Source organism: Spermophilus citellus (assembly GCF_964194105.1).
Source record: "Spermophilus citellus genome assembly, chromosome: 9".
Taxonomy (NCBI): Eukaryota; Metazoa; Chordata; class Mammalia; order Rodentia; family Sciuridae; genus Spermophilus; species Spermophilus citellus.
In genome coordinates, this window is record NC_138191.1 from 58,613,812 (window position 1) to 58,636,119 (window position 22,308).

At 37.4% G+C, this 22,308-nt stretch overlaps 1 protein-coding gene across 2 annotated transcripts in view; it reads left to right on the forward strand.

Moving 5' to 3' along the window:
- The window catches only part of DIPK1A (divergent protein kinase domain 1A), a 115,576-nt gene that overhangs the window by 82,461 nt on the left and 10,807 nt on the right, over window positions 1-22,308 (forward strand). For both annotated transcript variants that reach the window (XM_081307469.1, XM_081307470.1), the window contains exon 3: window positions 18,622-18,729. In XM_081307469.1, the coding sequence (XP_081163595.1) occupies window positions 18,622-18,729 (108 nt within the window). The remainder of the gene's footprint in view (window positions 1-18,621; window positions 18,730-22,308) is intronic.

A 22,308-nucleotide genomic window follows, 5' to 3' on the forward strand; every position in this document is an offset into this window, starting at 1 on the left:
TGTTTGAGTATTTCCAGTAAATTTAATTCCTTGCCTTCCACCAATAGCTTCTAATATAATAGTATTAAAACACTTCATCTCAGAATCTAAAAAAAAATTTTTTAGTTGTAGATGGACACAATATCTTTATTTTTACTTATTTATTTTTCATGTGGTGCTGAGGATCAAACCCAGGGCCTCACGGCAAGCACTCTACCACTGAGCTACAACCCCAACCCTCAGAATTTTCTATATGTGTGTAAATATATAATATGTGTGTGTGTAAATTTATATATATATATAAATTTTTTTGTGTAAGGTTTTTTGCTTTTCTGATGCTGGGGCTCAAACCCAGTGCTTTGTGCATGCTGAGCAGGTACTGTACCATTGAGCCACACCCCCATCCCATAGAATTATATTTCTAATAATAGTGATTTGGGGATTCCAATGATTAGATTATTAGATTCTGTAGTTATTGAATGTGACTCTTTGCCCAGGCCATTGGTGCTAGGTGTGCGCATATATTAGGGAACCTAAAACATCTTTGACCTTACAGAACTTGTAGTTGAGCAGGGAAGAAAATGAGTGATCACAGTAAGATGAGATAAATGTTATGATAGCAAGTATTATGGAAACATAAGTCAGAGAGACCTGACACTTGCCAAGATTCTAAAAAACAAGAAAATCAGTTTAACACCAGGCACTCTGTCAGGATTAAAAAACTATTATTCAGGAATATTATAAATTTTTTAAGTAGGCAGGCAAGGCAGGAATTACTAATATAAGAAGCAGGGGAATTAATTAGTAAAGAGTTCCAAATCAAGGTTCAAAGACATCAGGCCTATGTCTGTTTCAATTGGCCATTCTGGATCCTTGAGGAATTTTAAGATAGGAAGAACCTCTGGAGCCAGCTGATGTACCAGGTATTTCATATGTTCATTAATCCTTAAAATAAGACTATGAAAAACCCCCAAGCCCATTTTACAAACAAGAAATATGACCCAGAGAGAGAGAAAATAATTTTCCCAAAATGATGGAGCCAGAATTTGATCCAATTCTGTTTCTATATAAAGTTATCACCCTTTCTCCTACCCTATGTCAGAAAAAAACTGACAAAGGAAGCTGTAGTCTAGTTAAGCTAACACAAAACTCATCTGCCCACCTTCAGTGAAGGAGGAAGCAGGGATTATGCCATCATTTATAATAACATGCAAATTACCAAAATTCTAATATAAATAAAATTAAAACACTTTTTCATCTCAGAATTTTTTTGTGTATGTACACACACACACACACACACATATTATTTTCTATTGCTTATTTGAAATGTGTATTTCCCTTTTACTAGGCTACCTTTCTTGAATCAGGTACCTTTGGGCACATTAATAAGTATTCCAGGGCTGGGTATGTCTCAGTGTAGAGCACTTGCCTGATACTCATGAGGCCCTGGGTTCCATGCCTAGAACAACAACAACAACAAAAAAAAGGTATTCCATGGATAAAATATTTCCTTGTCAGATATATTTAGAAACATAGGGCTAAACAAAAATAAATCGTTGGCTTTACTGACTACTTCCCAAGGTCTTTAATATAGTAATGTGTGTTAGGCTTCTCCAAGATAAAGCAAATGCACTTGATTAGAAAAAAAATATATCCCCACCACCACCTTTCCAGGAAGGCCTGTTAACATCATCTGCTGATGTTAGAAATACTATTCTAAGGAGAAAAAAAAAAAAAAAAGAAATACTATTCCAAGAGATTAAGCCAAAATTAAATGAATATGATTGTGTTGATACAACATTTTATAAAATGTAAGGCACATATTGGTACATATTCTGTCATGAATGAATAATAGTTGACGTGCCTCATTTTTTACTTTAATTTAATTTCCCTTTAATTTATAAGAAATGGAAGCAGAGCCTAATTCTACCATAATTGGATGGTTATCTTATTGAAACTTGAAACTAATGAAAAAGCTTTCTAAGACTAAAATACTTTATTTTCCTAACTTTAAAAATATTTATAGTTACTCTGCATTTGGGATTATGTCTTTAAAATCTACCAAAACTGGTGTTAAACTAAGGACAATAATAATAACCTAAGATAATCCTAATAGTGCATAGAAACTATGGATTTAGAACTAAAAAGCAAGCAGAAAAAAATATTTCTAAAGTATATTTTAAAGCTGCAAAGAACTAACATGTTAGTGAGGAATTACATCAAGATCTGGGAGAGGATAAGATTTGAGAAAGGTAAGTTTAGTTTCTGTGACTGATTTTCCTGGAGATGTATGCCCTGAAATACATACCCTTATGAGGCTAGAAAATAAAAATCTAGTTCCAATCTAACTGAGGGTGGGAAACCTGGTTCATTGTATTTTAGAGACCCTGAAGGGCCAAACACCAGGAATAAAGGGGAACTGAAAGAATTTCAGAATGGTGAGCTGGCTTTTGTAACCTCTTTTACCCTGGAGGAATTTGCTAATTCTGGGCATGGGCAGTGATCTAAGAAGCAGAACTCAAGAGTCATGCACGACATAAGGACATTTTCGTCAATGACAGACCACATATGTAATGTTATATGCCGTAGAGCCTAAGTGTGTAGTAGCAATAACATCTATGTTTGTGTAAGTACATTCCATGATATAAACATAATGATGAAATCACCTAATCATGCACTTCTCAGAAATATCCCAGTTGTTAAGTGATGCACGACTGTACATACTACCAAAGAACCACTCCAGGGACAAGAAAAGAAACTGATAGAGCCTTTGTAGAAAACTGGGGCATCTCACTGAAAAAAAAAATGGTTATCATATTGGGATATTTGCCAATTTCCGGGCTTCTTCAGAATTAGAGGCTAAAATTTCATTGAAAAGCAGAGTACATGTTTTGATGATCTCAGAGATTAGAGTTATAAACCTACTGGAGGAAGAAGCCCCAGTGAATGCCAGGCTCTCAGGTAAAAACCCCAAATGGCTATGTCCCTGGAATGGGAATGGGCCAAAAGTAGCTTGAGCTTTAACAGAGCAACAACTCAGCCTCAACTCAACACAGCACATAATTTTGTAAAGATTATCAGCTATCAGTACATCTGCCTTTAGAGGGAAGGGAAACCCTTTGAAGAGTCATTATTAAAAAAAAAAATTACAGGCAATGCCAAAAGACAAGATCATATGACCCCAAATCAAGAAATTAACAAAGACACTAAATGCAGATCCACAGAAGACTTGGATATTTGAGCCCCCCAAAAGGACTGCATGTTCATGTTCAAATAAATAGGGAAAATAGTGGGGGAAATAGAAAAAAAATGAATATCCAAAGAAAGGGACATGACAGGGAAGGCTGTACTCTGAGGGCAAGCCCCAAAAGGAACTTAACTGAGAGCTGGTTACTGCCTCAACTCCCAGCTGGTAAGGGTTTGAGTGCTTCAGGTCTGGAGGGGATTTGGGTGGTTTATCATGGCACCAACTATAATACGTTTAAACCCAAATATGTTGGTAATTAAATTAAATATAAATGGGCCAGATGTTTCAGTTGAAAGACAAAGACTTGTCAGGATATATTTTAAAAAATCAAAATCTATTTACAGGATATATATCTAAAATATAAAGATATTGAAAGTAAAAGAACAGGAAAACATTCATGTAAATATTCAAAGTGTAGGGCTGGAGTTGTAGCTCAGTGGTAGAGCGCTTGCCTAGCATGTGTGAGGCACTGGGTTCAATTCTTAGCACCATATACAAATAAGTAAATTAAGTAAAGGTCCATCAACAACTAAAAAAAATGTAAAAAATATTCAAAGTCTAACGGTATGTGTTATTTTATACAGCTTATGCCTGTTTTTGTTTTGTTTTGGTTTTCTTTTTTTTAGTGTGCAGTATCTGCCTAAGTAATTGCTTGGCCTTTTCATAAATTATAGTAATAACTATACCTTCTTCTGGTCCTTGTTTTGAAATGAATAGCCTAAGCCAATTATCTCTCTTCCTTGTATTACTACATAAACTGTTCTTTTGTTTAAGTGGACTGAACTGAACCAGATCCAGATTGCTAATTTTAAATTTTAGATACACAAATATAAAACCACATTATCTCAAAACCATATTTAGCAAAAGCATGTTTGGCAAAGGATCATAGTAGTCTATGTATAAGCTGTGAGCAGATTTCATTCAAAATTCTTAGTCGATTTCATCTTTGTGAACTCGGGAAGATTATAAAGAGACACAGAAGACCCAAATTAAGATCCACAAACATTATTTACTAAAATTTAAAGTATAGATTATTTTCTTCCCTTGAAGAGTAGGCATTATTGCTTTTAACTTTCCTCCAGTTTATTTTTCCTATTTTTAATAATTTAATATTTGGGCTGGGGATGTGGCTCAAGCGGTAGCACGCTCGCCTGGCATGCATGCGGCCTGGGTTCGATCCTCAGCACCACATACAAACAAAGATGTTGTGTCCACTAAAAACTAAAATAAATAAATAAATAAATAAATAAATAAATAAATAAATATTAAGATTCTCTCTCTCTCTCTTAAAAAAATAATTTAATATTTATTTTCAAGGTAACTACTATCATATAGCAATCATTTTAAAAATTGTAATCTATTTTAGAGGCAGTATCAGTCAGTCAACAAACATTTTCTTGAAGACCTACTACTTCTTAGTCATTATTCCAAGAATACAGTGGGAAGCGAGATATACATAGTTCATGCTTTAAGAGGTTTACATATTTGCCAGGCACAGTGGCTCACACCTGTATCCCAGCAGCTCGGGAAACTGAGGTAGGAGGATCTCAAGTTCAAAGCCGGTCTCAGCAAAAGTAAGGTGCTAAGCAACTCAGTGAGACCCTGTCTCTAAATAAAATACAAAATAGGGCTGGGATGTGGCTCAGTGGTTGAATGCCTCTGAGTTCAATCCACAGTACCAAAAAAGAAGAAGCTGCTGCTTACATTCTTACAGTGTAGTGTACGTAATAAAATAAAAAACAAGTAAATAAATAATTCAGTTTACATTTATAAGTGCAACGAGAAAAGATGAAACAGAAATATATAGTGGAGAATGGCTAGGGCATGCTGCCTTAACCAGAGTGGTTGGGTAAAGCCTTCCTGAAAGATGGCATTTTAAATTGGACCCTGATGAGAAGAAAGCAATTGTGTGAAAATCTGGACACTGAGCATGTAAGGACAGTGAGTACCAATGCCCAGAGAGTGGAGCAAGCTTGAGGAATGTGATTTGTTCCATGTGTGTGGCTAGAAAAATCTATTACAATTGTTACATCACATTTTAAAATGTTGGATATTAGTGGTGCAATTCACTGATTATGAGGAAATTCTTAATTACCAGTAGCTCAACCCTATCATGCCAGTTTATTGGAGAAAATACCTGCAGTCAAAGCACCAGCCTCTCCCTTTTTTGTGATGTACCTTGTGATTGAGTAAGTAACTTTGTTTCATTGGCTTGTTTCAACTCCATTTTACAGGTGAGGAAAGTATCTCTGCCTTACCTGTATCACAGGTTTTATGAAGATAAAGTGAAATTGAACAAATTAACCTGGCCCTGTAACACTGAGTGATGCTCCAACATATCCACTAGATTAAAAAAAAAAAAAAAGTTTACAAGTTCTTGATTTATTTTCATTGGCCCAGGGCACATACCCTAGTATTTACTATTGCTGTAACCATAACATTGTGATTCAGAGATTTTCCTAGAATATTATTAGCTGTCCCAACTAGAGTTTTGACTCCATGTTGAGATCATTGTTTAGGAGTTAGGAAGCAAATGTTACCAATAGAGTGTAAGAAGCAGTTTAAGTCTGCTTAGGAATCGTGGTCTATCTTGACTTACATGGCTTTCTTCTCTGTGTGTGTCTTTTTCCCCCTTTGTCCATTTCTAGGTCCTATCTAGTGCTTTTCTGCTTAAAGGCATAAGCATTAGAATAAAAGAACCTCGGGTTTGAATTCCAGCTTTGCCCTCTGAGCTATACAAGCTTGGGCAAGTTACTTAACTTTTGTAAAATGGTGATTAATAATACCTCACAGGTATTGTGAGGGTAGAATGAGTTCATTTACTGTGCCTAGCACTTAGCATTTTCTCCAGTTCCTTGCCCTTGAGTACAGCTGGGAAGATATCTATATGCACCACACAACATTATATGGTCAGGTATGTCAGTCAGAGTTCTACTGAGAAGCAAAACCAATAGAAAGAGGTTTATTGCGAGGAATTGGCTGGTCACATACAAAAGCCACATAGTTGACTGTGAGGAAAGGCAGGCTAGAACTCTGTGGCGCCACTGAAGATACTGACTATAAGCAGAATTTGTTCCAGAGAAGCTGCAGCATTGCTTTTAAGGCCCTTCAACTGCCTGAATTAGAACTACTCAGATTATCTAGGATAATCCTTCCTAAAATCGAGTGATTATAGACTTTAGTCACATCTACAAATTACCTTCACAGCAACACCTAGATTGTTTGCTTCAATAACTGGGAACTATAGCCACGTTGACATATCAAAAGCATATCACATCAAGATAAAATGATCTAATTTATACTATGGGTAATTTTAGTACAAACCTTTAAAGAAAGAAGACTTTATTTAAAGGTTTGTACTAAATGAATAGTGAATAGAGAGATCATTGTAGGTAGCATAGTAGAGAAAGGCTTGGTAGAGAAGATACAGTTGTAGGGCCTTAAAGAATAAAAAGAATTTGGAAGGGCACTAAGGAGACTCTTTCTCCTTCTAATTATAAACCAGGCTTACTTGGCATTTTTATCACAAAGAAGCTAAATTCTAATGAACACTGGGCCAGCAACACCTAGAACATATAGTAGCCTCTGAATCTTAGACTTAGTTGAAACCTCTGGTTGTCTATAAATTAATATATTTTTCTCTTTTGTCTCTTCATGGTAAAATTTTAAAACAAACTGAGAACATCAAACAAATCGAGCATGTATTTCATGTAAATAATGTACTGTGTGAATCAGTCTAATTTAGTAGTCAAGTATATTTCTAGCTGGATGTGGTGCTGCATACCTGTCATCCAAGCTACCTGGGAGGTTGAGTCAGGAGGATTGTAAATTTGAAGCCAGCCTGAGGCAATTTAGTAAGACCCTGTCTAAAAATTTAATTTTAAAAAGGGTAGAGGGGGACTGGGGTTGTGGCTCAGTGGTAGAGTGCTTGTCTAGCACATGCGAGGCCCTGGGTTCGATCCCCAGCACCACATAAAAATAAATAAATAAAGATATTGTGTCCAACTACAACTAAAAAATAAATTTAAAAAAAGTGTGGAGGGCTGGTGATGTAGCTCAGTGTAGAGTGCTTATGCACTGTAAGGAGAACACTATAAGGGTTCAGTCCCCAGTACTGGGGGGAAAAAGTATCTTCTATTCAGCATTTAAAATCAGTATAGAATATTAGTATTATATCCCTGAGAACCATCTTTAACCAATGGGTAAATTTTGTTAAAAGATCTAGGTAATACTCAATCTTAATTTTAAGCTTCTAGGAAGCTAGCAACAAAAACTGAGATAAATTTTTCACATTGTACATTAATCTGAAATTGAATTCAAGTTTATTGTTTTCAGTTTTAGATTTCTTTCCTTCCTTCTCTCTCTTTCCTTCCTTCCTTCCTTCCTCCCAAGGCCTCACTCTGTTGCCCAGGCTGGTCTTAAACCCAGTAAGCTCAAACAATGCCCTATGTCAGTCTTCCTAGTAGATGAGATTACAGGACTTGGCTTTTGTTTTCAATTGTAATAAAAGCATGGAGCTGTAATCTCAGCTACTCAGGAGGCTGAGACAGGAGGATCTCTTGAGTTCACCAAGATTAAGAACAGCCTACACAACATAGTGTGACCCTGGTTTGAAAAGAAGAGAAAATATGAAACATTCCACAGTCATACCTATTATTTAGGGCTTGATTCAAGTGAAATGAATAATAAGCCTTAAAACTTGTAGAAGGGAAGTGGAGTAGAATGATACACTCCCCCAAAAGCAAGGTCAACTTGCAGGTAAGTTGTAAGGAATGAGAACTGTTTGGCTCTTTGTTTAGAAGCCGCTTTCTAAAAATGACAGCGGCCAGTAACCCTAGTCAGATGTGCTTGGAAATACCCCCCTTTTTTTTTCTTTGTTTCTTTTTCTAACAAGCTGATTGCATAATGTGTTATGTGATTCATTGTGGATTTTCTCTGATTATAGAAATCCCTAATTCATTCATTATTTCAACAAATCCTATTTGGTACCTAACAATGAAGAAATCTTGCACAGTTTGACTGTAGGTAAGATTCCTTTGACACAGCCTATTTTGTTTGTTTTTTCCATAAAATAAAGAAAAAACAGAAGCCAGGAGAAATACTTCCCTTCTGTGCTTTTCTTAGGACCACATTGTTTCATACTGAGATTGGCTGACTATCTCTGACTGAAAGTTCAAAGTCCCACCTGGGTCATGTGAGGCCCTGTACTACTTCTAGCTGACCTTGGTGGCTACTAAAGCAACATGCTTTCCCCCTTCCCCCCCCCTTTAGGAGCTTCTTCCATTTTTTTTGGAGAGTACACCTTTTAAAATGGAAGCATTAAAAGATAAAAGGGCCCCTAAATGTTATTAAGTCTCTTTTGAGATTCAATTTCTAGGGCTAATGGCTTATTGCTTAAAAAAATAACTAGCTTAAGATATACTAAATTTAAGATATTTAGAGCCATGTTTCCAATTAGATAGTAATATATAACCATATCAATTAGTTTTGCCTTTGCTTAGGATCAATTATTACTTGACTTGACAGTTCATTTTATGCCATTAAGTGTACTGAACCAATACTACTTGGGACATACCATTTTTAAAGAACAAGCTTAATTTTTTTCCTTTTATGAAAAGTACAGTCCTGCTCCCTTTATGCAAACTTAGGTTAGGTTACCGATCTCTTTATGAATTTACATTTACTAAAGAAATTTATTTCAAATATTATGAAATATAAGCCCTATCCAAAGAATAATCATTTTGGTTTTTAATTAATTCATTTATTATTTTTTGTGGTACTGAAAATCAAACCCAGAGCCTTGTGCATACTTGACAAGTGTTCTATCACTGAGCTACAACTCCAATCCAGGTAATCTTAATGGCTAAATTATGGTAGTATTTCTGGTGACTTTTGATGTATTATGCTGCTCTTTTATATCATGTAAGAGTCACTATAATCCTGAATAGGTGGTATCATTGTTATCCTTAATATCATTCCTATGAAGCAATAAAGAGCAATAAAGAGACTAAAGATTGAAAACAACTTAGAAGAATGAAGCAAACAATACTATATATTTTTTTTAATTATATAGTTGTAGATGGATAGTGTGCCTTCATTTTATTTATTTAATTTTTTATGTGGTGCTGAGGATGGAACCCAGTGACTCACACATGCTAGGCACATGCTCTACCACTAAGCTACAGCCCCAGCCCTAAAATGCTATATTCTTTTAGTTAAACATTTAGTATATGATTCCTTGTGTTATGCTAGTTCCTGGGGAGGTGGAGACGAGACGTGTCCCTGTCCTGGAGATGCTTACAGGCTAGTAGGGGATATGGAAAAATGAAAAGGAAGAATACATCACTGAGAATAGGGTTGCTAGAGGTAGCAAATAAAAATACAAGATGCTCAGATAAATTTGAATTTAAAATAAGCCATAAATACTTTTTGGAGTATAAGCATGTTCTAAATATTGACAATAAATGAAAAATACAATATTATATATACATATATATAACATTTATATATAATATTTATATAATATAATTATGTCCTATGCAGTGTTGGTATGGGCAACCCTAGTGAACAAGGTCTATAAGGCTTTCTGGGAAGCATTATATTTGAGCTGAATTTTGAAAAATTGGCATGTACAAGTCTATAAAGATATGACTATTGCTGCATTTCAGGAATAGAATGACTAGTGAGGCATAATGGCACACACCTGTAATCTGAGTGTCTCGGGAGGCTGAGGCAGGAGGATTGAAAGTTCAAGACCAGCCTGAGCAACTTTGTGAGATCCTTTCTCAAAAAATAAAAAGGGTTGGGGATATAGCTCAGTGGTAGAACACCCCTGGGCTCAATCCCCAGTAATCCCCACCCTAAATGTCACCAGATGCAGAGTAATGGGTGAATTGGAGACATCACAAGCAGGAAGATGAGTTTCATGGCATCTGCGTAATACAGACGCAACGTGGGGAAGCTGAAACTATGCCCTGGCAGCAGGAATGGAGGGCAAGTAACAAAGACACTAAGGAAGTGATTGGATCGCCAGCACTTGGTGACCAGCTGAATTTGGAGATGTGGGGCTAGAGATGTAGCTCAGTGGTAGAGTATTTGCCTAGCACATGGATTTGATCTCCAGCACCAAAAACTTAGACGAACAAACAAAAAACCCAAACAAAAAGAGATTTGGCGGCATGAGGAAGAAGAATAAATTTACATTTCCAGACAACTGAAGTCTGTGCTTGCTCCTTTAGTAGCCACAAAGATCAGCTAGAAGTGGTGCAGAACCCAGGTAGGACTTTGAACTCTCAATCATAGAGGAGCCAGGTGGAGGATGGATAATGGGAATAAAGAAGGATAAACATGGGAGAGAGGGCCAGGAGAGGGTGAGTTCAGTTGAGGGTAGCTTAAGTGTGAAGTGCTTGTAGGCTATCCAGATAGAGACAAGAGATGCCCAGGGAGCACTTCAGTATTTAGCTCAAGAGCAGGCCGTGGGTGGAGACAGAGCCAAGGCTCATCAGTACCATAGGAATAAACGTCTCACTCGTGACAGTGTACAGAGAACCTAAAGGAAGTGGAATAAACCCCTGGAAAATAATATTTTAAATTGTGAGAAAGGAAGAGAACTCCACGAAGAAGACTGGTAAGGAGTTACCAAGAAAGAAGAGAAAAACATGAGAAGAGACGTCATTAGGAAATAGTTTTTAAGCAGTGGAGGCCAACAAAGACAAATGCTGAAGGAAGTTAAATAATGTAAGAATTGAAATCCGCAATTCAGAGTTCATTGTTAAATGGGTTGGGAGTATTTGTAAAATGTAATAGAGTTAAAAGCCAAGCTGTTGGATCAAGTTGGGATGAGGGAGATAAGTGACTGTGACTACAGACTGCTGTTTCTAGAAGCTGCTGAAAAATAAGTTGTAAAAAAATATAACATCTACCATCTCAACTATTTTTAAATGTATGATTCAATAGTGTTAAGTATATTCACATTATTGTTTCTTCATGATTTTTTTATTTCGTAAAACTGAAACTCTACATGTTGAACAACTCCCCTTTCTCCTCCTTCCATTCCTTGGCAACCACAATTCTACTTTCCGTTTCTAAAGTTTACTTTAGATGCCTCATAGAAGTGAAATAATACAGGATTTGTCTTTTTAATGACTAGCTTATTTCATTTAGCATTATGTCCCTAAGGATCATCCATATTGCAGCATATGTCACAACTTCCTTCCTTTTAAAGTTAGAATAATATTCTATTATATGGAAATACCACATTTTATTTACTGTTCATCCATTGATGGACATTTAGGTTGCTTCCACCTTTCAGCTGGGATTTTTCTGTGTGTGTGTGTGTGTGTGTGTGTGTGTGTGTGTGTGTACGGGGGATTGAACCCAGGGCCTCAAGCATGCAAGACAAGTCCTTTAATACTGAACTATCCCTATCCCTTTTTCTAAATTTTACTTTGAAACAGGGTCTTGCTAAATTGCTCAGGTCAGCCTCAAATTTAAGATCCTCCGTCCTTAGACTTCTGGGAGCTGGGATTTTAGGTGTGTGCTACCATACCTGTCTGGAAATTATTTTAAATTGAGCTAGTCCAGTTTGTCTATCAGAGTCCTTAAATTCTGTTTGAAAGATAGTGGAGCCTGACAAAGTAAATATATTCCTGTAATGCAAGATTGATTCAGTATTTGAAAATCTTTTATTATGGAGAAGGAATAGAAGAGACAATGATAGGATTATCTAAATTGATACATTTGACAAAAATCAGTAAATTCTTAGCAACTAAGAATACAAAGGACTGGAGCCTGAGACAGGAGGATCGTGAGTTCAAAGCCAGCCTCAACAAAATGTGAAGCGCTAACTAAGCAACTCAGTGAGACCCTGTCTCTGAATAAAATATGAAATAGGGCTGGAGATGTGGCTCAGTGGTCAAGTACCCCTGAGTTCAATACCCAGTACCCACCCCCAAAAAAAAGAACACAAAGGAAATTTTTCAACCTGACTACAAAAACCCCTATATCCAACATCATGTGTAATGGTAAAAGTCTGAATATATAATGTCTGTGATCAGGATCAAGGCAAGGATGTACATTTTCCTCACTTCTATATTTTACTGAATATCCTAACCACTATAATAAGAAAAGAAAAATAAATAAAAGGCATAGCGATTGAAAAGAAAATTGAACCACTGAAAATATTTGACACAGGTGAAGACTAACTACTTCCATGCAACTTATTACTAGATTATAATGAAAATATTTTCTGGTATACAAATAGGCATTTATTATAAAACATTTATTTGGCTGAGCATGGTGGAATATGCCTATAATCCTAGCTACTCAGGAGGCTGAGGCAGGAGGATCACAAGTTTGAGACCAGCCTTGGCAAAATAAAATTTAAAATGGGCTTGGGATGTAGTTCAGTGGTATAGTGCTTGCCTAGCATGCTTGCCATCCTGGGCTGAATTCCCAGTAAAACACACACACACACACACACACACACACACACACACACACAAAGTATCTGCAACACATATATCTATTTGCAAACAGTCCTAAAACATTTCCTATAACCTATCTGTACACTCATTAAAGTCCTAATTTTGTCCTTTTAGGTGCACTGTCAACTTGCATGAAAGATTTACTCAAGGCAGAAGCAATGATACTCCCAAGACAGGTTTTGTTAACTTATAATTACCATCAGGACAGCTAGAAATTCTGAACCAACAATTCCCAAAATGTCTACATTGACCACCAGCATCAGCATCATCTATAAGTGCACATTTTCAGTCTCACCCAAGATCTAGTGAGTCAGAAACTCTGAGACTAGGGTCCAGCAGTCTGTAGTTTAAGAAGCCTACAGGTGATCTGAACTTCCTTCAGGTTTGAGAAACATCTATTATATAAGGATTAGTTCAGAGAACCTATTTAAAGAGAAAGATTATAGCTCCAACTGGTTCCTACTCCCTCTTAATGAAAGTGTATAGAATATCATATTTTAGCCAATAAATATCTTAAATCTTAAATATCTTTAATTTCATCAATGATAGTTCATTTCTAACTTTCATCATGCTCTCTGATAAGCCACAGATTTTACCAATAAAGTCCTATTTCTAAATGGGACTAGTATAGCTTGTTAGAATGCTTAACATGTGTGAAGCCCTAGGTTCCATCCCCAGCACAGTTAAAAAAAAAATCTGAGAAATAGATCAAACTTGATATAAGGAATATAGAAGTACTTTGAGTAGTTAGTTGCCTCTGAAACATTGGCTTCCTGATTAGAGCTCCAACAGAACACATCTGTGCATCCTTGGTTATGATATTAAAGATACCTGGACTATAACCTGCAAATAACAACAACAACAACAAGGCAAATACCGTATTGTGTGTATTGGGGAATTTTAAAATAAATTATGGGGCTGGGGTTATGACTCAGTGGTAAAGTGCTTGTCTCGCATGTGTGAAGCACTAGGTTCAATCCTCAGCACCACATAAAAATAAATAAATTAAATAAAGATATAATGTTCATCTACAACTAATGAAAATATTTTCTGGTATACAAATAGGCATTTATTATAAAACATTTATTTGGCTGAAAAATAAAAAAAAAATTTAAAAAATAAATTTAAAAATTATGGTCATTATACAGTAGGAAAGGAAAGAATAGAGAAGGTGTGTGTTGTGTACAGGGAAAGAACACCTTTAATGGCTAATACAGAGAAGTCAGAAGCAAAGAATGAGAAGTTGGAAGGTAACGTGAGTGCAGAAGATGATGAAGATATAACAAGAGTTGATACAGGGAATGGGAAAGGGGGTGGACTAGAGACGTGGAGGGTTTTCAGGCACTGTGAACAACCCAACTCTACTTTTATTTCCCCTTACTAAGGAGAAGCTGAAGTCTGAAATTTATGCCTGAAATACATTTTTAGAATGTGGATCTTATAAAGTTATTTAAAACCTACTGCTATACATGTGTTTATTGTTATTGCCCCCTTGTGGTACAATTCCTGTAGTTCATGAAATTATTCCTTCAACCTGGGTGGGTTTTTTAAATGAAGCTCAAGAGTGTCATCTTCTGGTAGTGTGAGACAAGTGCAAGCAAAGAGGTGGTGGTAGAATCAGGATAATAAAAATCTCAGGAATGGATAAACCTTTGACATTTTTTGCTGATTATTCTAACATTGAACATGCATTATAATTTCTGTGTATTTTTATTTGACTATTATATTACTTTCTGTGATTAAAGTTTGTGTGTATGAGTATGCCTGAAAAATAAAACAAAACGCAACTAACTCTCCTTTTCATAAAAGTATGTGGGAAATTTGCTTTTGGTTTGTGATAGAAACCACAAGTTGAAGAGCCTGTTCTTTGTGACTTTGTGACTACCTCTTTGATGTGGGTTGGCTTGAGGCCTTTTCCCAAAACAAGAAATTTAATTCTAGTAGCTAAATACTTCACTGCTTAGCAGTTTACTAAGAAACTTAGTTTGTGCTCTAAAGTAAAACAAAACATTTTAGGTGTCATGGAAAAGTAATAATTTTTCCCCAGTTTTTTTTTTCTTAAGAGATATGGTCTAGCTGTGTTGCCTAGGCTGGCCCCGAAGCCCTTAGGCTCAAACAAGCCTACTGCTCCTGCCTCAGTCTTCCTTGTGGCTGGGACCACCACACCTGGCTTCCAATGAGATTTTAAACCCAAAACCACTGTGTTGGTTAGTTAATAAACATTTATTGAACACTTAAATAGCAAACTGTGCTATGTGCTACAGAGGAAGTTCAAAGATGGATGTGACCAACTCTGTGCCTTCAGATAAAATTATTATCTAGCAGGGAAAATAATGTTAGATTTGGGAATATAAAGAAAGAATGGAGGAAGAATTTAAGCTCAGGAAAGAAATGCACAGCTTCAAGCTTGTTCATTTGGAAGATGCATGTGGCAGCGAGGTACTTTTAAATCTTGACTTTGGGCAGAATAAAAGACAAAGTGTTCCTCAGGATTCAGGAGTCTAAGATCAGGACGCTGGAAGGTGACAGCTCTTTTAGTCCTATCCCAGAAGTTCTTCATAATAGAATGTGCTACTTCTGAGCTGGGCACAGTGGTGAAGTCCTCTAATCTCACCAATTTGTGGGGCTGAGGCAGGAGGATTGCAAGTGCAAGGCCAGCCGCAGCAACTTAGTGAGATCTGTCTCAAAATAAAAATAAAGCAATAAATAGAGCTGGGGATGTAGCTTAGTGGTAGAGCACCCCTGAGTTCAAACTCCAGTACAAAAGGTGGGGGGGGGGTGGACAGAAGGAGGGGAGGAGAAGGAGGAAGAGGAGGAGAAAGAGGAGAACTATTTGCTACTCCTGTGTAAAAACCCAGCATGTACTTCACTCACTCATCCAATTGACAAGTGCGTTATATGTGTTACGTATATTATATTTACACTCATATCTGTGATTGATTATATCAGGCATTGTTCAAAACCCTGAGGAAACAAAGATGAACATCCTGGCCCTGTTTTGAGTTGCTTGTGTGGAGGAGGAAGACTATGAAGGAATGAGTGTGCCTACAAATTTTTAATGGGAACGCTTGGGAGGGGCATTTGACCTAGTCAATACTAACCCTGCTCTGCTAGTTCCTCTCCAACATAGGTAATTATAGTTCTTGTACCTAACCTAACTGGTTAAAAGCTCTGGAGGCAAACTATATAGGCTCAGATTCTAGCTCTACCATGAACCTGTTCTACGTTTCTTAACTCCTTCCATCCCAATTAGTGAATGAGCCCAGGACCACACCCAGCCGTTTTTTAAAAAATTATTTTAAATTTTGAGCCAGGATCTAGCTAAGTTATCCAGGCTGGCCTCAAACCTGTGATCCTCCTGCCTCTGCCTCTTGACTTGCTGGGATTACAGGTGTGCCTGGTACCTGGTTCTTAACCTCTTCTCTCTCTCTCTCTCTTTTTTTTCTCTTCTTTCAACTATGTTTTTTAGTTGTCAATGGACCTTTATTTTATTTATTTATTTTTATGTGGTGCTGAGGATCAAACCCAGTGCCTCCCACATGCAAGGCAAGTATTCTACCACTGAGCCACAACCATAGCCCTCTTAACCTCTTCTTAACTTCCCTTGTCTCGTTTTCTTTTTCCTTTTTTTTTTTTTTTTGGTACTGGGGATTGAACCCACAGGCACTTAACAGTGAGCCACATCCCCAGCCCATTATTATTATTATTATTATTATTATTATTATTATTATTATTATTTTGAGGCAGGGTCTCATTAAATTGCTTGAATTTACCATCCTCCTTCCTCAGCCTCCCAAGCTGCTGGGATTACAAGCTTGCACCATTGCACCTGGCTTGTCTGTTTCTTATCAATGAAGAGAAAGTGGTAACCCTATTCCATAAGGAGATTTTGAGGATTAAAGAGATATACATGCAAACTGCTTAGGACAATGTTGGCATAAAGAAAACAATTTGACAAACACCTATGTATCTACCACCTTCTTAACAAATCTTAAGCTTTTGCCATATTTGCTCCATTTTTCCAAAGAAATAAGACATTACAGGTACAGTTGAAGTTCTCTGTATCTTCCTAGATAGTCTTCCTCCTCCAGAATAACCATTCTCTTGAGTATGGTGGGTGTCCTGCCATTATGCTTTCATACTTTCCTTACCTGTATGTAGGCATATAAACAACACATGGTATTACTTTGCATGTTTTTCACCTGTGCTGGGGATCAGACCCAGGGTCTCATGCAGGGTAAGCAATATTCTACCACTAAGCTGCACTCCCAGACCCTTTGTATGCTTCTAAACTTCAATAAGTGGTACTAGATCCCATGTGTCAATCTGCAACTTCTGCCTCTTAACATTATAAATATTTTCCATGTAGATATATATGAGCTTATTTCTTTCATTTTAATTACTAAGTAGTTTATTTTCTAAATATACCACAATTTATTTTAAACTGTTTCAGTAAATCCTTTGAATTCATAACAACATACTTGTTCTACTTCATGATAACATTTTTTTCTGGAAATTTTCTTTATCTGATTTTTGCTTTTCTTATTTCTTTCCTCCTAATTCTAATTCTTTTAAGTTTGCTATATAGATCTCTTGCTTATTTTATTTTAGTTTTATTTTAGAGTGTTTTAGAGTACTTTATTTTAGAGTTATTTTACTCATTCCTGTGTGCATTATTTTTTCAACTATTTACAGACAGCAACTGGGCAGTGAACTGAGCTAGCAGTGAAGCTGATTGTTGGTTCTGCATTTGTGTGTGTGTGTGTGTGTGTGTGTGTGTGTGTGTGTGTGTGTGTGTGTATTGAGGAACAGGCAAGAGGTGAGGCAGAGACAGAGACCTCACACAGACGTATTAGCCTGTGTATCTCCGCAGGAGCTACAGGGCTCTTCGTCACTCATCTCTCCCAGCTGTAGTCCATCACCAGACTGCCTCCAACAAAGTTAACATGTTTAATGATTTTATCATACAACCCCACCTTGTTCCACTACTTCATGGTGTCTGGTGGTGTTCTGGGAAGTCCCGGAAGCTTGTGCCCCTCAAACTTTCCTTGTAAACCAGGATGATGGTTCTGTTCCTCAGATGCCTGGTGCCCTGCCCACTTTGAGAACTGAGGCCTCAGCAGGTATTTAATCTCAGCCTATTTTTGGGCTCTGGTATAATCTCTGAGTTTAGTAGATCACCCTCAATTATTGTATTGTGCCTGGGATTACATTGGTACCTTATTTTATCAAATATGGAGTTTATGTTTTTCTCATTTTCTTTTTGTTTTTGTGTGATCTCAAGGATGACACAATGACAGACATAACTTTATTTTGTTATTTAAAAATTTTCAAATGGAATGTTTCTATTGTTGGAGGAAGTAGGGATTCTACCACCTTAGACCACTCTACATGGGAAAAATAGTTTCAAACTTCTGTGCACACAAGAAGCCCCCGGGGCTGGGGGAGTAGCTCAGTTAGTAGAGTGCTTGTTTCACAAGCACAAGGCCCTGGGTTCAATCCCCAGCACCAAAAAAAAAAAAAAAAAAAAAAAAAAAAAAAAAAAAAAAACTAAGAAGCTCCCTCTCATCATCATAGAGGTAGAAAGTAATAGAGCAGATGGATTCAAATATACTTCTGTCTAAATCCAAAGCCCACATTCTTTTCATCAGAAAACTTTCTCTCTTTGGGGCTGGGGATGTGGCTCAAGTGGTAGCGTGCTCACCTGGCATGCGTGCGGCCCGGGTTTGATCCTCAGCACCACATTCAAACAAAGATATTATGTACGCCGAAAACTAAAAAAAAAAAAAAAAAAAAAAAAACAACTTTCTATTAAAGGATAAAAATACCTTTTATTGATATCTTTCAGATGTTTCTTCCCATGAACCTTTTTTTATTAACTACTTTTTTTTTTAATCTCCTGGTTTTTAGTGTGACAAGTACAAGACTGGAGTTATCGATGGGCCCGCATGTAATAGCCTCTGTGTTACGGAAACGCTTTATTTTGGAAAATGCTTATCCACCAAGCCCAACAATCAGGTATGGAAATTATGAATAAAGATTCCAGAATGTCAGTAAGCTTTAATTCTACCTTAAACTAAAGGTATTATTAAAATAATTTTTGAACCAGAGTTTTAGAACATTACATGTATTTCAGTTTTGTAGGCTTTAATTCATTCATTCAATAGATATTTATTTCTTCCCTATTCCCTGTGTATCCCCAGATACTGTTTTAGTTATTTCTTTTTTTTTTTAAAGAGAGAGTGAGAGAGGAGAGAGAGAGAGAGAATTTTTTAATATTTATTTTTTAGTTCTCGGCGGACACAACAACTTTGTTGGTATGTGGTGCTGAGGATCGAACCCGGGCCGCATGCATGCCAGGCGAGCGCGCTACCGCTTGAGCCACATCCCCAGCCCTGTTTTAGTTATTTCAAAGTAAAAAATAAGAAGGCTGGGAGTATAACTCAGTGGTAGAATGCTTGTCTAGCATATGTGAAACCCCTGGGCTCAATCCCCAATACTGGAAAAAAAAAAAGAAAAAAGATAAGATTACTTCTCTTATGAACCTTACATTTCCCCCAGAGAGATGGGAGACACAAGCAGTTGATAGATAAACAAACAAAACAATTATCGGCTATGGTGTGTCCTATATATAGGAGGCACACAGGTGAGTTGGTAGAGAATGGGGAAGAGGGATGGTAGAGATGCTTTAGAGGAGATGATCAGGGAAGACCTTTCAGAGATAATATTTGAGCTCATGCATGAACAAAGAATTAAATTATAGGCATAGGCTGAGCTAAAAAAAAACACAAACAGCTGATAAACATAATGAAAAAAAAATTCTACCTCCCCATCAAAGAAATGTAAATAAAAATAGGATGCTATTGGACTGGAATAAGATACAACAAAACTTGGGCAGGGAAAAATTACATTTTTATGTTCATCCTACTTCTAAATTTCCCAGTATGAGTATATATTATTTATTAGAAATTTTGAATAATTTTCAAGTTGACACTACTAATCATGTAAAAGAGGATTTCTGAATGAATCTCCAGCATTTGAGTGTCAGTTGTGTGCCAGGCACTTTTTGATGTATTGGGTGAGACCGTCGGGAACAAGACAGACAAAGCCTCTGGCCTTGTGTGCCTTATGTTTTAATGTGAGAGAAGACATCGTAAATGAATAGATAGATAATTTAAAAGATAGAAGGAAAGCAAAACAGAATGAGTTCCAGGTGCCAGGGGATGGGAGAGGACTCTTATTATAGATTGGGGGTTAGAAAAGGCCTTCCTAAGGTGACATTGGTGCTAATAATTGAATGAAGTGAAGGAACTGTCCCTATGAAGAACTCAGAGAATACGCTGCAAGTGGAACCAACACACGTGAAACAGACGTGAAGCAGGAAGAAGCTTGGTTGGTTTAGAGAAGAGAAAGACCAGCTTAGCTCAAAAAATAAAGAACCAGAGAGCAAGTGGTAAAGACTAGGATGGAGAAGTAGACCAGGCCATCTCCAAAGGGGCTTAACAAGCAAAGGAAAGGACTTTGGACTTCATTCTAATTGAATTGGGAGTTTAATAGAGGGTTTGAAGGAGGGGCACGATATAATCTGCTTTGTTTGGATTTTTTTATTAATTAATATGGTTCTCATTTATTATTATTTTTATGTAGAAATAAAAGAGGCAGGCTGTCCTAGTGGTTAAGACCATAAGCTGTGAGTCCTGACTTCTGGGTTCAAATACTGGCATTGCCACTACTTTTTACCTCCAGATGTTATTTTACCTATCTGCTTCAGTTTCCCCATCAATGAAATGGTAATTATATCACCTACCTCATAGGGTTAGTGTAAGTGTTAAAATAATAAAATAAGTAGACTGTTAGTCTGCTTTCCATTACTGCAACAAAATACCTCAGATACTCAACTTGAAACAAAGAAAGGATTATTTTTGGCTCAGTTTTAGAGGTTTCAGTCCATGGTCAATTGGCCTCCTTGCTTTTGGGATTGTGGCAAGGCAGTACATCCTTTTGAGAGCACATCACAACAGAATTCATTCACTTCATGACCAAGGAATGGAAAAGCAGAAGAGACTGTGTCCCATTGAGAGTATATCCCCAATGACTTAATACCTCCGATTAGGCCCCATCTCCCCCACCCCATCTTTTTGTGATTGTAGGGATTGAACCCAGGGATGCTGTACCACTGAGCTACATTCCCAGTCCTTTTTTAAAAATTAAATTAAATTAAATTTTTTAAATTTTGAGACAGGATCTTCCTGAGTTGCCAAGGCTGGCCTCAAACATGCAATCCTTCTGCTTCAGCCTCCTGAGTCAAGATTCTACCATCTCCCAACAGCTCCAGATTGGGGACTAAGCCTTTAACACGTGGGCCTTTGGGGACACATTCAAACCATAGCATTTTGCTCCTGGCTTCCCAAACATTCATATCCATCTCCCAACGCAGAACACATTCAGACCATCCCGAGTCCCAAAGTCTTCACTACCTCAGCGTCACTCCACATTTTCTTCCAGGACACAAAGCCAATTCAGTTGTGAGCCCCTGTAAAAAGAAAAAGTTGCACACTTCCACAATACAATGGCACAGGGTAAATGTTCCCATTCCAAAATGGAAGAATAGAGGAGTAAAAGGAGGGACTGGACCAAAGCAAGACCAAAACCCAGCAGGGCAAACATTAAATCCTACAATTATAGGATTCAGAAGACACTGGCAGAATGTGGGCTCCCAAAAGCTTGGGAAGCCCCACCCCACGGCCTTGCTGGTTGCAGCCCACGTGGCCATGTTGCCTGCAGCCTCCCTCAGCACACATTCGCCTTCCTGGCATCTCTGTCTGGGGTCTCCCTTGCAGCTTCAGCTTCACTCAGAGCTGCATGCATTTTCCACAGGGACTGCTCACAGGGACTCAGGGACTCCAGCACAACATAAAATGTAGTAAATGCTATATAATGTTAGTTTAATAAATAGATACTTAATAATGATTAATTCTGGGGAGTGGAACTAGGAAAATAGAATATGGAAGAATTTTGTTTTTTCCTTCTATCTTTCTACTTTGACTTTTCAAAAGCTATTTTTAGGCATGCATTACATTCATTTTATTTTTTTTAATTCATGTAAGGAAAAATGTCTTTGATTATTTCAGATTTGTAGCTCAGTTTGTTTTTGATGCTTGTTTGTGTTTTGTTGCCGCAGTCTGGCTGGGCACAATTCAGGAGCCACTTGTCAAAAGAAACAAACTTTATTTTTAGAACTAAAAACACCAAACAAAACAGCTCCTCAGGAAAAACCCCTCAGAGCCCAACTGCCACCACCGGCTTCTCACAAGCCTCTCACCCCCACACAACCCTCACCACCTCCCACAATCCTCCTGTTCTTGAGGCTGATTGGCTGGGTCGTGTGGGCGGAGCCAAAGAAGTCCCCCAATGAGCAGCTCCGTGGAGGAGCCAATCAGCTAGATATAGCTGGGGCCGCTGTGAGCCAATCATCAGCTGGCAGTCTGAAGGGCAGGGAAACAGCCCAATGAACATCACCGCAGAGGAGCCAATCAGCTAGATGTTGCTGGGGCTGCTGTGAGCTAATCATCAGCCGGCAGCTGGAAGTTTGCTGAC